Source organism: Bufo bufo, chromosome 2 (genome assembly GCF_905171765.1).
Source record: "Bufo bufo chromosome 2, aBufBuf1.1, whole genome shotgun sequence".
Lineage (NCBI taxonomy): Eukaryota > Metazoa > Chordata > Amphibia > Anura > Bufonidae > Bufo > Bufo bufo.
Genome location: NC_053390.1, coordinates 645,003,249 through 645,019,497, shown reverse-complemented (window position 1 = coordinate 645,019,497; position 16,249 = coordinate 645,003,249). Strand labels below are relative to the sequence as shown.

Sequence of the window (16,249 nt, the reverse complement as noted above, 5' to 3'; positions counted from 1 at the left end):
CTGGAGTGCCCAAAAGCACAAGGTGTGCAATACTCAGAGACATGGCCAAGGTAAGAAAGGCTGAAAGACGACCACCAAGACACACAAGCTGAAACGTCAAGACTGGGCCAAGAAATATCTCAAGACTGATTTTTCTAAGGTTTTATGGACTGATGAAATGAGAGTGAGTCTTGATGGGCCAGTGGCTGGATTGGTAAAGGGCAGAGAGCTCCAGTCCGACTCAGACGCCAGCAAGGTGGAGGTGCAGTACTGGTTTGGGCTGGTATCATCAAAGATGAGCTTGTGGGGCCTTTTCGGGTTGAGGATGGAGTCAAGCTCAACTCCCAGTCCTACTGCCAGTTTCTGGAAGACACCTTCTTCAAGCAGTGGTACAGGAAGAAGTCTGCATCCTTCAAGAAAAACATGATTTTCATGCAGGACAATGCTCTATCACACGCGTCCAAGTACTCCACAGCGTGACTGGCAAGAAAGGGTATAAAAGAAGAAAATCTAATGACATGGCCTCCTTGTTCACCTGATCTGAACACCATTGAGAACCTGTGGTCCATCATCAAATGTGAGATTTACAAGGAGGGAAAACAGTACACCTCTCTGAACAGTGTCTGGGAGGCTGTGGTTGCTGCTGCACGCAATGTTGATGGTGAACAGATCAAAACACTGACAGAATCCATGGATGGCAGACTTTTGAGTGTCCTTGCAAAGAAAGGTGGCTATATTGGTCACTGATTTGTTTTTGTTTTGTTTTTGAATGTCAGAAATGTATATTTGTGAATGTTGAGATGTTATATTGGTTTCACTGGTAAAAATAAGTAATTGAAATGGGTATATATTTGTTTTTTGTTAAGTTGCCTAATAATTATGCACAGTAATAGTCACCTGCACACACAGATATCCCCCTAAAATAGCTAAAACTAAAAACAAACTAAAAACTACTTCCAAAAATATTCAGCTTTGATATTAATGAGTTTTTTGGGTTCATTGAGAACATGGTTGTTGTTCAATAATAAAATTAATCCTCAAAAATACAACTTGCCTAATAATTCTGCACTCCCTGTAATGGAAAGCTACATGCTACATCTATGACTATACGTACAATAGTACTGCCGATGAATTTGTGAAAAGGAAACTATGCACTATGTATTGAATCATAAGTTTAGATTTTTTGTGTGGAATAAATCAATAATGCATGTGAATACGTGCAACTCTATCCAATATCTTATTTGGGGAAAGTAGCATCTTCCTTACCTTCTATCATTATTTAGTTTCCCTTCCCCTGCCTGTGATCTACTGCATGCAATTATTCATAATCCTTCTCAGTCCCCAAAAATGTGTCTACTATAAAACATTAAATGGTAGATTTGGGGAGAGGGTAGGAGGGGGATGCAGCTGCAGCTTCTCAATCATTGTTTAAAACAGCATGAGGGAGTGAGGGGAGGGGTAGAAGCCCGAGGGGGATATTTGATTTGCTGAAAGCATGATAAACCTGCATATTCAGCACACAGGGACACAAAAATATGCATTTTATAAAATGTATCAGAGGGAATATAATTGTAAAATAATCAGGTTACATGCTTCATTCCACACTGGTCATTTTGTAACAATAGGTACACTTTATGACAATATTAAACTTCCGGCAACTCTCACCAATGCTCTGTGTATACTCTTACTATGTACTTTCTTTAAAAACATATTTATTTATTTATTTTTTTTGTCAAAATATTAGAAAATACAGACGCTAATATCAGCACTGTGGGCTGCATTGTCTGCTACGTGTAAATGACCATTACTGTGGCTTTCCACTAATAGCTGGAGTTATCCAGTTATATTCTGCTTGAACAAGCACAAAACTGTTCTCTCTAAATTTCTTTAAATGCATCATTTCCCCGTTCTCTCTAAGTGTAATAACATTGTTGTCTGGTTCACTGAAGGAAACTTCGGTCCTCCTGTGGCAGTACTGGGCATGGATGCACCGCAGACCAGCAGCAAAGGCCATTCCAAGAACTACAGCGCAGCCTAATAGGATGCCTAGCTGGGTCATGGCAAGTTGCAGCCCTGTCCTTTTATTTTCTCTCTCTTTAGTTGGGCCACCAAACTCCTGGATAGACTTGGTTACCCATGAGGGAGTACCAATCTCTGTGTTTCTTTCTAGAGGTGGAGATTCTGGCTGATATAAGAAGTTAGCAGAAAGCTCTTTGGTGGTCTTGAGCACTTTATATTGTGTGGAAGGATGAGAAGAAGGGAGAATCTGCGAATCCTGGAAGCTGAACTTCATAGGTTCTTTCATAATTTCTTGGGTTTGTGAAAGCTGAGTAGTATGTTGAGCAAAGGAGGCAGGAGGAGATGTTGGTCTTGGTAAGGTCAATTTTAGTTCTTGAGAAACCAGCTGGAAATAAGGTTTGAAATTTTTTCAGATTCTTTTCTTGCAATATCGTTGAAACATAGTGATAAGAACAACTGAGATATAGATAAACTAAAAAATGCTTGTGTAATTATTCATTTGCCCTATCTAGAATATATTGACATGTTTTATTGGGGCTTCGAAAGGCAAAAATGTAGACTGGTTACTTCTCTTGATGTCCCAGAGCTGCTATTGCTACTCCTTGAAGAAGTCCAGCTGGTGTAGGATTTCTTCTAGGAAATGTACCCTAGGAAAATGTATGCAAATTATCTCTGCTCCAGAAAGAAGAAAGCTGCCTTCTTAGTTTAACCTATAGGTAGCTACTCAATAAGCCAACGTCTGACCCATTCAAGACTCTTAATGACACATTTAAAACTTAAATGAGTTTTAAATTGAATTATATTGGCTACCTATAGGTGGTATTATAGAGGCAGTTTTCTTCTTTCTGGAGAAGAACTAATTTGTGTGCTAACTGCTGACTGCTCTCCGTTGACTAGGCGGTCAGCAAGCCACACAAACATTTTATAACATTGTGCAGAGATTACAACGACACGCTAATCATGCAGTTGTGGTAGTGGGGAGCTTGCTGTTAGTAACAGCAGGGCTCCCCATGGAGAAGTAACTGTCCCTGCCTTCCTGATAACTGCATACACACAGCTTAATGTGTATGCCGTGCACTGTGTATACAACTTCCTGCTCCGCTCTCAGCGGTCGTGTGACTGCCAGAGGCAGGGTAACTGTGTGAACTGCTGGGTCTTATCAGACCCAGATTAGCTCTGCAGAGACAGCCCTGAACAATCTGGGGGCTGTATTTCCTCTATTACTGGGGCTACTATGTCATCCCCAGTTACAGGAGTGCCCTCCTAAGATGTTGTATTTGTAAAAGTGTAGTGTAGTGTGAAGTGTAAAAAAATAATAATATAAGTATAAAAAAAAAGGCAAAATTAAAAAGCTACTGCACGCCACACTGCAGCTTCTAGTCCCACTCCCAGGGACCCATACATTCCTTATATCAAAATGACATTTACAGAAAGGTAATACAATTTTTTTAAATTTTGTTACATGTTGTGCTATTAAAAAAAAAAAAGGACATAAAAATAAGGGCCCATATATCACCTAAAAAAACCGCACATTTACTACATTACCGAATGGGCAAAAAAGTTATGGCTTTCAAAGACACATGTACTAGAACATCATAAAATGCGCCTGGTCAGGACCGGGTAAATGGCCCAGTCTTTAATGGGGTTTTGCCATCTCAGACAATGGGGGCATATCGCAAGGATATGCCCCCATTGTCTGATAAGTGCGGGTCCCACCTCTGGGACCTGCACCTACAATGAGAACGGAGTGGGGAAATGAACAGAGGGTGCACTGCGCATGCGCAGCCACCCTCCATTCATTTCTATGGGGCCGCCGAAAATAGCTGAGCGCCAGCTCGGCTATTTCCGTCTGCCCCATAGAAATTAATGGGAGCAGGGGCCGGCGTGCGCGGTGCACTCCCATTCACTTCTATGGGAGCAGCGATTGGCGGTGGACGGACTCCGGGAAATCCAGGGTTCTCCAGCCACAGCTCTCCGCTCTATTCTCGTTGTAAGGATAAGTCAGCCAGCACTCGCTTGATGCACGCCACGCGGGACAGGACCAATTCCACGTGCAATAAAGTGAAGAATCCCAGCAGAAGTGACTTGAATGCTCATAAGGAATTTATTACAAAGTAATAATATGTCCCATATTCTAGAATATTCTAGAATATGGGACATATTATTACTTTGTAATAAATTCCTTATGAGCATTCAAGTCACGTCTGCTGGTATTCTTCACTATATACTATTCTCGTTGTAGGTGCGGGTTCGAGAGGTGGGACCCGCACCTATCAGACAATAGGGCATATCCTAGTGATATGCCCCCATTGTATGTGATGGGAATACCCCTTTAGGTCTTTCGAGCCAGAAACATGTAAATGATGTGTTAAGAATTCTAGAATGAAAAGTGTTGCCTTGGCTTATATAAATCTTTTATTTCTTACCCCTTTGTCCTCTGTGGCAGGCTGCAGCCAAGGCTTAGCCTGTATATTACCTCCCTATCCTCTCTTCATACATTGGACCGAACATGTGACCTTCCCACCTGCCCACTTCATCCATTACCTTTGGTATTATTTTGTTTAGGGCCACATTTGTTATAATAGGCCAGATAACAACTTTATATTATGTTTGTATCTTTATTTGTTTTACTGTTGAGAAATACTTGGACAAGCCCTTTAATTTTATATTTATTTATGAAGTCTGGGAATGATAACAACTCTTGGTCAGCAACTCCCCTAGCTGACATACATCATGTACAGTACAAGAGGAAATATAAGATAGAGTTTACTAGTTTTCATCAGAGTCTGCTCAACTTTATGTTCTAAGGGATATAATTTGAAGACATTATTTTACTTGAATTACTTTAAAGCTTCTACAAAATGCAACAGATATCTAGACTTTTTTGAGGATATCTGTCTATCTAGCAATATCAGACAAGATGAGATGTGATGGTGGACAAAGGGAGGTCGCTAAGCAAGGCACATTAGTTAAACTGTTTACAATGAATGAATGTGGTCAAAACCTGAATAGGGATGTTTTTTTTTTAATTGGGGCATCTAAATTCCCAAGGCACAGCCATACAACTTTCAGATCTTTAAGTCACTATTATTATTATTATTACTATTGACTATTTAATAGTAACATGTAGGGATGAGCGAACCCGAACTGTATAGTTCGGGTTCGTACCGAATTTTGGGGTGTCCGTGACACGGACCCGAACATTTTCGTAAAAGTCCGTGTTCGGGTTCGGTGTTCGGCGCTTTCTTGGCACTTTTTGAAAGGCTGCAAAGCAGCCAATCAACAAGCGTCATACTACTTGCCCCAAGAGGCCATCACAGCCTTGCCTACTATTGGCATGGCTGTGATTGGCCAGTGCAGCATGTGACCCAGCCTCTATATAAGCTTGGGTCACGTAGCGCTGCACGTCACTCTGCTGATTCAAGCATAGGGAGAGGTTGCTGCTGCGACGTTAGGGCGAGATTAGGCAGATTAACTCCTCCAAAAGACTTCATTCTGTGATCGATCTGCAGCTGTGGATCATTGAAGTGCTAATATCGACTTGCTCACTTTTTTGAGGCTGCCCAGAGCGTTTTTAGATCACTTTTTTCTGGGGTGATCGGCGGCCATTTTGTGGCTTGTGGTGCGCCAGCACAAGCTATCACCAAGTGTATTTAACCATCAATAGTGTGGTTATTTTTTGCTATATCCTACATCAGCTGCAGGCTGAGCCTGTGTCACTGAAGTGCATTTAACCATCAACAGTCTGGTTATTTTTTGGCCATATACTACATCAGCTGCAGGCTGAGCCTGTGTCACCGAAGTGCATTTAACCATCAACAGTCTGGTTATTTTTTGGCCATATACTACATCAGCTGCAGGCTGAGCCTGTGTCACCGAAGTGACTTTAACCATCAACAGTCTGGTTATTTTTTGGCCATATACTACATCAGCTGCAGGCTGAGCCTGTGTCACCGAAGTGCATTTAACCATCAACAGTCTGGTTATTTTTTGGCCATATACTACATCTGGTGCAGGCTGAGCCTGTGTCACCCAAGTGCATTTAACCATCAATAGTGTGGTTATTTTTTGGCCATATACTACATCAGGGGCAAGTTGAGCATGTCACTCAGCGCCTAAAAAATAGACCTGACATTTCTATTCAACCAAATTTGCACTGTTTTAGCTGGTCAAGTTATTTGTAGTGACCGTAAAAGCACACTTTTTGTTCTGGGTTGAAAAACTATTCCCAAATTTGCCATTCTCAAAATAACTAGTTTCTGCTATATGAGGCCTACTTGAAATCTATCCCAAAAAGGATATCTTACATTCAAGGTGCTGAGTGTCATTCAGAAAAACTTAACACACACGCTACCGTGCAGATACAAGTCTAATTTTGTGATTAAACCTATACCTGTCACACAGCGCAAAAAAAAACAGGCCTCACATTTCTATTCAACCAAATCTGTACTGTTTTAGCTGGTCAAGTTATTTGTAGTGACCGTAAAAGCACACTTTTTGTTGTTGGTTGAAAAACTATTCCCAAATTTGCCATTCTCAAAATAACTAGTTTCTGCTATATGAGGCCTACTTGAAATCTATCCCAAAAAGGATATCTTACATTCAAGGTGCTGAGTGTCATTCAGAAAAACTTAACACACACGCTACCGTGCAGATACAAGTCTAATTTTGTGATTAAACCTATACCTGTCACACAGCGCAAAAAAAAACAGGCCTCACATTTCTATTCAACCAAATCTGTACTGTTTTAGCTGGTCAAGTTATTTGTAGTGACCGTAAAAGCACACTTTTTGTTGTTGGTTGAAAAACTATTCCCAAATTTGCCATTCTCAAAATAACTAGTTTCTGCTATATGAGGCCTACTTGAAATCTATCCCAAAAAGGATATCTTACATTGAAGGTGCTAAGTGTCATTCAGAAAAACTTAACACACACGCTACCGTGCAGATACAAGTCTAATTTTGTGATTAAACCTATACCTGTCACACAGCGCAAAAAAAAACAGGCCTCACATTTCTATTCAACCAAATCTGTACTGTTTTAGCTGGTCAAGTTATTTGTAGTGATTGTAAAAGCACACTTTTTGTTCTGGGTTGAAAAACTATTCCCAAATTTGCCATTCTCAAAATAACTAGTTTCTGCTATATGAGGACTACTTGAAATCTATCCCAAAAAGGATATCTTACATTCAAGGTGCTGATAGTGTCATTCAGAAAAACTTAACACACATGCTACCGTGCAGATACAAGTCTAATTCTGTGATTAAACCTATACCTGTCACACAGCGCAAAAAAAACCAGGCCTCACATTTCTATTCAACCAAATCTGTACTGTTTTAGCTGGTCAAGTTATTTGTAGTGACCGTAAAAGCACACTTTTTGTTCTGGGTTGAAAAACTATTCCCAAATTTGCCATTCTCAAAATAACTAGTTTCTGCTATATGAGGACTACTTGAAATCTATCCCAAAAAGGATATCTTACATTCAAGGTGCTGATAGTGTCATTCAGAAAAACTTAACACACATGCTACCGTGCAGATACAAGTCTAATTCTGTGATTAAACCTATACCTGTCACACAGCGCAAAAAAAACCAGGCCTCACATTTCTATTCAACCAAATCTGTACTGTTTTAGCTGGTCAAGTTATTTGTAGTGACCGTAAAAGCACACTTTTTGTTCTGGGTTGAAAAACTATTCCCAAATTTGCCATTCTCAAAATAACTAGTTTCTGCTATATGAGGCCTACTTGAAATCTATCCCAAAAAGGATATCTTACATTGAAGGTGCTGAGTGTCATTCAGAAAAACTTAACACACACGCTACCGTGCAGATACAAGTCTAATTTTGTGATTAAACCTATACCTGTCACACAGCGCAAAAAAAAAACAGGCCTCACATTTCTATTCAACCAAATCTGTACTGTTTTAGCTGGTCAAGTTATTTGTAGTGATTGTAAAAGCACACTTTTTGTTCTGGGTTGAAAAACTATTCCCAAATTTGCCATTCTCAAAATAACTAGTTTCTGCAATATGAGGACTACTTGAAATCTATCCCAAAAAGGATATCTTACATTCAAGGTGCTGATAGTGTCATTCAGAAAAACCTAACACACACGCTACCGTGCAGATACAAGTCTAATTTTGTGATTAAACCTATACCTGTCACACAGCGCAAAAAAAAAACAGGCCTCACATTTCTATTCAACCAAATCTGTACTGTTTTAGCTGGTCAAGTTATTTGTAGTGATTGTAAAAGCACACTTTTTGTTCTGGGTTGAAAAACTATTCCCAAATTTGCCATTCTCAAAATTGTGGTGAACGGGAACAATGAGGAAAACATCTAATAAGGGACGCGGACGTGGACATGGTCGTGGTGGTGTTAGTGGACCCTCTGGTGCTGGGAGAGGACGTGGCCGTTCTGCCACAGCCACACGTCCTAGTGAACCAACTACCTCAGGTCCCAGTAGCCAGCAGAATTTACAGCGATATTTGGTGGGGCACAATGCCGTTCTAAGGATGGTAAGGCCTGAGCAGGTACAGGCATTAGTCAATTGGGTGGCCGACAGTGGATCCAGCACGTTCACATTATCTCCCACCCAGTCTTCTGCAGAAAGCGCACAGATGGCGCATGAAAACCAAGCCTATCGGTCTGTCACATCACCCCCATGCATATCAGGGAAACTGTCTGAGCCTCAAGTTATGCAGCAGTCTCTTATGCTGTTTGAAGACTCTGCTGCCAGGGTTTCCCAAGGGCATCCACCTAGCCCTTCCCCAGGGGTGGAAGAGATAGAATGCACTAACGCACAACCACTTATTTTTCCTGATTATGAGGACATGAGAATACCACCTCAGCACGTCTCTGATGATGACGAAACACAGGTGCCAACTACTGCGTCTTTCTGCAGTGTGCAGACTGAACAGGAGGTCAGGGGTCAAGACCGGGTGGAAGACGATGCAGGGGACGATGAGGTCCTAGACCCCACATGGAATGAAGGTCATGCCACTGACTTTCAGAGTTCGGAGGAAGAGGCAGTGGTGAGACCGAGCCAACAGCGTAGCAAAAGAGGGAGCAGTGGGCAAAATCAGAACACCCGCCGCCAAGAGACTCCGCCTGCTACTGACCGCCACCATCTGGGACTGAGCACCCCAAAGGCAGCTTCAAGGAGTTCCCTGGCATGGCACTTCTTCAAACAATGTGCTGACGACAAGACCCGAGTGGTTTGCACGCTGTGCCATCAGAGCCTGAAGCGAGGCATTAACGTTCTGAACCTTAGCACAACCTGCATGACCAGGCACCTGCATGCAAAGCATGAACTGCAGTGGAGTAAACACCTTAAAAACAAGGAACTCACTCAGGCTCCCCCTGCTACCTCTTCTGCTGCTGCCGCCGCCTCGGCCTCTTCTGCTGCTGCCGCCGCCTCGGCCTCTTCCTCCGCCTCTGGAGGAACGTTGGCACCTGCCGCCCAGAAAACATGGGATGTACCACCAACACCACCACCTGCGTCACCAAGCATCTCAACCATGTCACACGGCAGCGTTCAGCTCTCCATCTCACAAACATTTGAGAGAAAGCGTAAATTCCCACCTAGCCACCCTCGATCCCTGGCCCTGAATGCCAGCATTTCTAAACTACTGGCCTATGAAATGCTGTCATTTAGGCTGGTGGACACACACAGCTTCAAACAGCTCATGTCACTTGCTGTCCCACAGTATGTTGTTCCCAGCCGGCACTACTTCTCCAAGAGAGCCGTGCCTTCCCTGCACAACCAAGTGTCGGATAAAATCAAGTGTGCACTGCGCAACGCCATCTGTGGCAAGGTCCACCTAACCACAGATACGTGGACCAGTAAGCACGGCCAGGGACGCTATATCTCCCTAACTGCACACTGGGTAAATGTAGTGGCGGCTGGGCCCCAGGTGGAGAGCTGTTTGGCGCACGTCCTTCCGCCGCCAAGGATCGCAGGGCAACATTCTTTGCCTCCTGTCTCCTCCTCCTCCTACTCAGCTTCCTCCTCCTCTTCTTCCACCTGCTCATCCAGTCAGCCACACACCTTCACCACCAACTTCAGCACAGCCCGGGGTAAACGTCAGCAGGCCGTTTTGAAACTCATATGTTTGGGGGACATGAGTTGTGGCGGGGTATAGAACAACAGACCGACGAGTGGTTGCTGCCGGTGAGCCTCAAGCCCGGCCTGGTGGTGTGCGATAATGGGCAAAATCTCGTTGCAGCTCTGGGACTAGCCGGTTTGACGCACATCCCTTGCCTGGCGCATGTGCTGAATTTGGTGGTGCAGAAGTTCATTCGCAACTACCCCGACATGTCAGAGCTGCTGCATAAAGTGCGGGCCGTCTGTTCGCGCTTCCGGCGTTCACACTCTGCCGCTGCTCGCCTGTCTGCGCTACAGCGTAACTTCGGCCTTCCCGCTCACCGCCTCATATGCGACGTGCCCACCAGGTGGAACTCCACCTTGCATATGCTGGACAGACTGTGCGAGCAGCAGCAGGCCATAGTGGAGTTTCAGCTGCAGCACGCACGGGTCAGTCGCACTGCGGATCAGACCCACTTCACCACCAATGACTGGGCCTCCATGCAAGACCTGTGTGCCCTGTTGCGCTGTTTCGAGTACTCCACCAACATGGCCAGTGGCGATGACGCCGTTATCAGCGTTACAATACCACTTCTATGTCTCCTTGAGAAAACACTTAGGGCGATGATGGAAGAGGAGGTGGCCCAGGAGGAAGAGGAGGAAGAGGGGTCATTTTTAGCACTTTCAGGCCAGTCTCTTCGAAGTGACTCAGAGGGAGGTTTTTTGCAACACCAGAGGCCAGGTACAAATATGGCCAGACAGGGCCCACTACTGGAGGACGAGGATGAGGAGGAGGTAGAGGAGGATGAGGATGAAGAATGTTCACAGCGGGGTGGCACCCAAAGCAGCTCGGGCCCATCACTGGTGCGTGGCTGGGGGGGAAACACAGGACGATGACGATACGCCTCCCACAGAGGACAGCTTGTCCTTACCTCTGGGCAGCCTGGCACACATGAGCGACTACATGCTGCAGTGCCTGCGCAACGACAGCAGAGTTGCCCACATTTTAACGTGTGCGGACTACTGGGTTGCCACCCTGCTGGATCCCCGGTACAAAGACAATGTGCCCACCTTACTTCCTACACTGGAGCGTGATAGGAAGATGCGCGAGTACAAGCGCACGTTGGTAGACGCGCTACTGAGAGCATTCCCAAATGTCACAGGGGAACCAGTGGAAGCCCAAGGCGAAGGCAGAGGAGGAGCAAGAGGTCGCCAACGCAGCTGTGTCACGGCCAGCTCCTCTGAGGGCAGGGTTAGCATGGCAGAGATGTGGAAAAGTTTTGTCACCACGCCACAGCTAACTGCACCACCACCTGATACGGAACGTGTTAGCAGGAGGCAACATTTCACTAACATGGTGGAACAGTACCTGTGCACACCCCTCCACGTACTGACTGATGGTTCGGCCCCATTCAACTTCTGGGTCTCCAAATTGTCCACGTGGCCAGAGCTAGCCTTTTATGCCTTGGAGGTGCTGTCTGAACGTGTATTCAGCACGGCAGGGGGCGTCATTACAGACAAACGCAGCCGCCTGTCTACAGCCAATGTGGACAAGCTGACGTTCATAAAAATGAACCAGGCATGGATCCCACAGGACCTGTCCATCCCTTGTGCAGATTAGATATTAACTACCTCCCCTTAACAATATATTATTCTACTCCAGGGCACTTCCTCATTCACTATTTTTATTTTCATTTTACCATTATATTGCGGGGCAACCCAAAGTTGAATGAACCTCTCCTCTGCCTGGGTGCCGGGGCCTAAATGTGTGACAGTGGCCTGTTCCAGTGGTGGGTGACGTGAAGCCTGATTCTCTGCTATGACATGAAGACAGATTCTGTGCTGACATAAGGCCAGATTCTCTGTTACGGGACCTCTCTCCTCTGCCTGGGTGCCTGGGCCTAAATATGTGACAGTGGCCTGTTCCAGTGGTGGGTGACGTGAAGCCTGATTCTCTGCTATGACATGAAGACAGATTCTGTGCTGACATAAGGCCAGATTCTCTGTTACGGGACCTCTCTCCTCTGCCTGGGTGCCGGGGCCTAAATGTGTGACAGTGGCCTGTTCCAGTGGGTGGGTGACGTGAAGCCTGATTCTCTGCTATGACATGAAGACTGATTCTGCGCTGACATAAGGCCAGATTCTCTGTTACGGGACCTCTCTCCTCTGTCTGGGTGCCGGGGCCTAAATATGTGACAGTGGCCTGTTCCAGTGGTGGGTGACGTGAAGCCTGATTCTCTGCTATGACATGAAGACAGATTCTGTGCTGACATAAGGCCAGAATCTCTGTTACGGGACCTCTCTCCTCTGTCTGGGTGCCTGGGCCTAAATATGTGACAGTGGCCTGTTCCAGTGGGTGGGTGACGTGAAGCCTGATTCTCTGCTATGACATGAAGACTGATTCTGCGCTGACATAAGGCCAGATTCTCTGTTACGGGACCTCTCTCCTCTGTCTGGGTGCCGGGGGCCTAAATATGTGACAGTGGCCTGTTCCAGTGGTGGGTGACGTGAAGCCTGATTCTCTGCTATGACATGAAGACAGATTCTGTGCTGACATAAGGCCAGATTCTCTGTTACGGGACCTCTCTCCTCTGTCTGGGTGCCGGGGCCTAAATATGTGACAGTGGCCTGTTCCAGTGGTGGGTGACGTGAAGCCTGATTCTCTGCTATGACATGAAGACTGATTCTGCGCTGACATGAAGCCAGATTCTCTGCTATGGCATGAAGAGACTGATTCTCTGCTGACGTGAAGCCAGATTCTCTGCTATGGGACCTCTGTCCAATTGATATTGGTTAATTTATTTATTTATTTTTTTAATTTTAATTCATTTCCCTATCCACATTTGTTTGCAGGGGATTTACCTACATGTTGCTGCCTTTTGCAGCCCTCTAGCTCTTTCCTGGGCTTTTTTTACAGCCTTTTTAGTGCCCAAAAGTTCGGGTCCCCATTGACTTCAATGGGGTTCGGGTTCGGGACGAGGTTCGGGACGAAGTTCGGATCGGGTTCGGATCCCGAACGCGAACATTTCCGGGAAGTTCGGCAGAACTTCTCGAACCCGAACATCCAGGTGTTCGCTCAACTCTAGTAACATGTTTTTTTATTATTTTCCACAGCTATGAATTTGAGAACAAAACTGAATAAGGGGTTATTTTTATACTGTATTGAAAAAACAGTGCGGCATATGCTTCATTTACATGCGTGCCTGTAGGCAACTTAATGGGGTTGTCCGGGTTCAGAGCTGAACCTGGACATACCTCCGTTTTCACCCCGGCAGCCCCGCTGACTTAAGCATCGGAGCAGTTCATGCTCCGATGCTCTCCTTTGGTCTGCACTAAATCGCACAGGGCAAAGGCGTTTTTTGGAGATCCGGTAACGTACCGGGGCTCCCCATGGAAGCCCAGTGATGTCACCGGCACTGATGGGTGGGATTTAGCACTGCCCTAGCCAGTAAAACGGCTAGGGCAGCGCTAAAGCCTACCCATCTGAGCCGGTGACGTCACCGAACACACTGCTGGGCGCAAGTTTCCGCCCGGCATTGTGTTATTGAAAACAAAAGAGACCTTGCCCTGCCCGATTTAGCGCAGGGCAAGGGAGCGCATTGGAGCATGAGATGCTCCGATGCTAGCCTCAGGGGGGCTGCCTGGATGTAAATAAGGGTATGTCCGTGTTCAGCTCTGAACCCGGACAACCCCTTTAAGTAATTGTATGGCATACATTTGCATATGTCAGGTGTTAACATTTGGCACACACCAAATTTAAAGCAATAAAAATAGGTGAATAGAGCTGAATACTGGGAATAATTTAAGACAGTACAACAGTATTATTGACCAATTTTGGAACAGGTATTCACTAAATGACATTCTCTATTCTAAAGATAATGGGGGAGATAGCAACCAATTAGATTCCACCTTTCATTTTTCACAGCTGAAAGGTGGAAAATGAAAGGTGGAATCTGATTGGTTGCTATGGGCAACTAAGCCAGTTGTACTTTACACCAGTTTGATAAATCGCCCCCTAATGATTTTGTGGTTAGTTACTGTATTTTTCACCCCATAAGACGCATTTTCCCCCCTTAAAATGGGTGGAGTCTTATGGGGTGAATACAGAGCAAAAAAATATAAAATGTTTATAGCATTGCTTGTGCACGGTACATCGCAGGCTGAGCTGCATAGAAACAGAAGCGAGCGATGTACCAGACATCCGTGTTACCTGAAGAGGGAGAGCCCGGCGGCCGCAGCACGTGCTTGTTGATAGGGACGGCCCCTGGGTGGTAGCGTCAGGTGGTGTGGCTGCTGCAGGGTGATAGAGAATGGCTGGCCCCATCTGGTGGCGGTTAATAGGGACCTCTAAGTCTTCACACGTGCCTGCTCCTGTGTAGGTGCCCTAGAAGCTGATGAGTAGCATGGGGGCTGATAGGAGGCATGGGGGCTGACGACAGGAAACATGGGGGCTGAGCTGAGGTCTTAATTTAGGGTCTTATTTAGATTGGGGTTTTTATCTGAGGTCTAATTTACGGTCATTCACATTGGGGTCTGAGCTGAGGTCTTATTGGGGTCTTATTAACATTGGAGGTGTGATTGGGGCTGTCAGCTGAGTTCTAATTAACATTGGGGGCCTGAATGGTGGTCTGACCTGAGGTCTAATGAAAAATATTTTTTTCTTATTGTCCTCCTCTAAAACCTAGATGCGTCTTATGGGCCGGTGCGTCTTATAGGGCGAAAAATACGGTACCTTGCTTTCTTCTCCACATGTGCTACAAGGAGTTGTAAGCCTTATATAAAGTGAGTTTTGAGTCCTATGGCAAAAAATATAAAATAAGACATGTATCACTATTGGCTGCAGAATGAAAAACTTTACAATCAAAATCAAAGCTAAATATCCATGGTCCTATATCACAGCAGTTTTCCCTGAACCACTTTCTCACATCATAATGTAAAGAATAATTCCTCCCAAGTTTCTTTTGTCACATATTACAAGTTTTGGAGTGGCAGATGTACTGTATATACAGTTGTGAGCAGGGTGTACATAGAAATCACTGGGTCCCATAGCAAGAATCTAAATTGGGTCCCCATGCCTCTTAATAGCCTCTCTCTTTACCCATTCCTGGCTAGTATATTCAGCAGTGTACTGATATGTGAGGTATAAGGTATAAACTACAGCTCGTACCTCACATATCAGTTAACTGCTGTATATACTATATATCTTAACACACTGCATCTATTATACCCCGTACCTCAAATGTCAGTACACTGCTGTATATATAATATATATGTACACGCTGCATCTATTATGCCTAGTACCTTACATATCAGTACACTGCTGGATATACTATATCTCTGTATATACTGCATCTATTGTACCTTGTACCTCACATATCAGTACACTGCTGGATATATTATATATTTATTGTACCTTGTACCTCACATATCAGTACACTGCTGTATATATTATATATTTATTGTACCTTGTACCTCACATATCAGTACACTGCTGTATATACTATATATCTGTACACACTGCATCTATTGTACCTTGTACCTCACATATCAGTACTCTGTTGTATATACTATATATCTGTGCACACGGCATCTCTTATGCCTAGTACCTCACATGTTAGTGTACTGCTGTATATACTATATATCAACACACTGCATCTATTATACCTTGTAACTCACATATCAGTATACTGCTGGATATACTATATACCTGTACACACTGCATCTATCATACCTCGTACCTCATATGTCAGTATACTGCTGTATATACTATGTATCTGAACACACTGCATCCATTATGCCTCGTACCCCACATGTTGGTACACTACTGTATATACCATATATCTTAACACTCTGCATCTATAATACCTTGTACCTCACATATCAGTTCACTGCTGGGTATTCTACATACCTGTGTCCACTGCATCTATTATACTGTATAATAGATCCAGTGTGTGTCTATATATATATATATATATATATATATATATACAGTCATGTGAAAAAATTAGGACACCCTTTGAAAGCATGTGGTTTTTTGTAACATTTTTAATAAATGGTTATTTCATCTCCGTTTCAACAATACAGAGAGATTAAAGTAATCCGACTAAACAAAGAAAACTGTAGAAAAGTCTTTTCAAGATCTTCTGTAAATGTCATTCTACAAAA

General features: G+C 44.4%; 1 protein-coding gene across 1 annotated transcript in view; it reads right to left on the bottom strand.

Moving 5' to 3' along the window:
- Positions 1-1,783: 1,783 nt before the first annotated feature.
- REELD1 (reeler domain containing 1) overlaps positions 1,784-16,249 on the bottom strand; it is a 152,823-nt gene continuing 138,357 nt past the window's right edge. The window contains exons 5-6 of the mRNA XM_040419884.1: positions 14,817-14,880; positions 1,784-2,383 (exon numbers count right to left, since the gene is read on the bottom strand). Of these exons, the coding sequence (XP_040275818.1) occupies positions 1,784-2,383; positions 14,817-14,880 (664 nt within the window). The remainder of the gene's footprint in view (positions 2,384-14,816; positions 14,881-16,249) is intronic.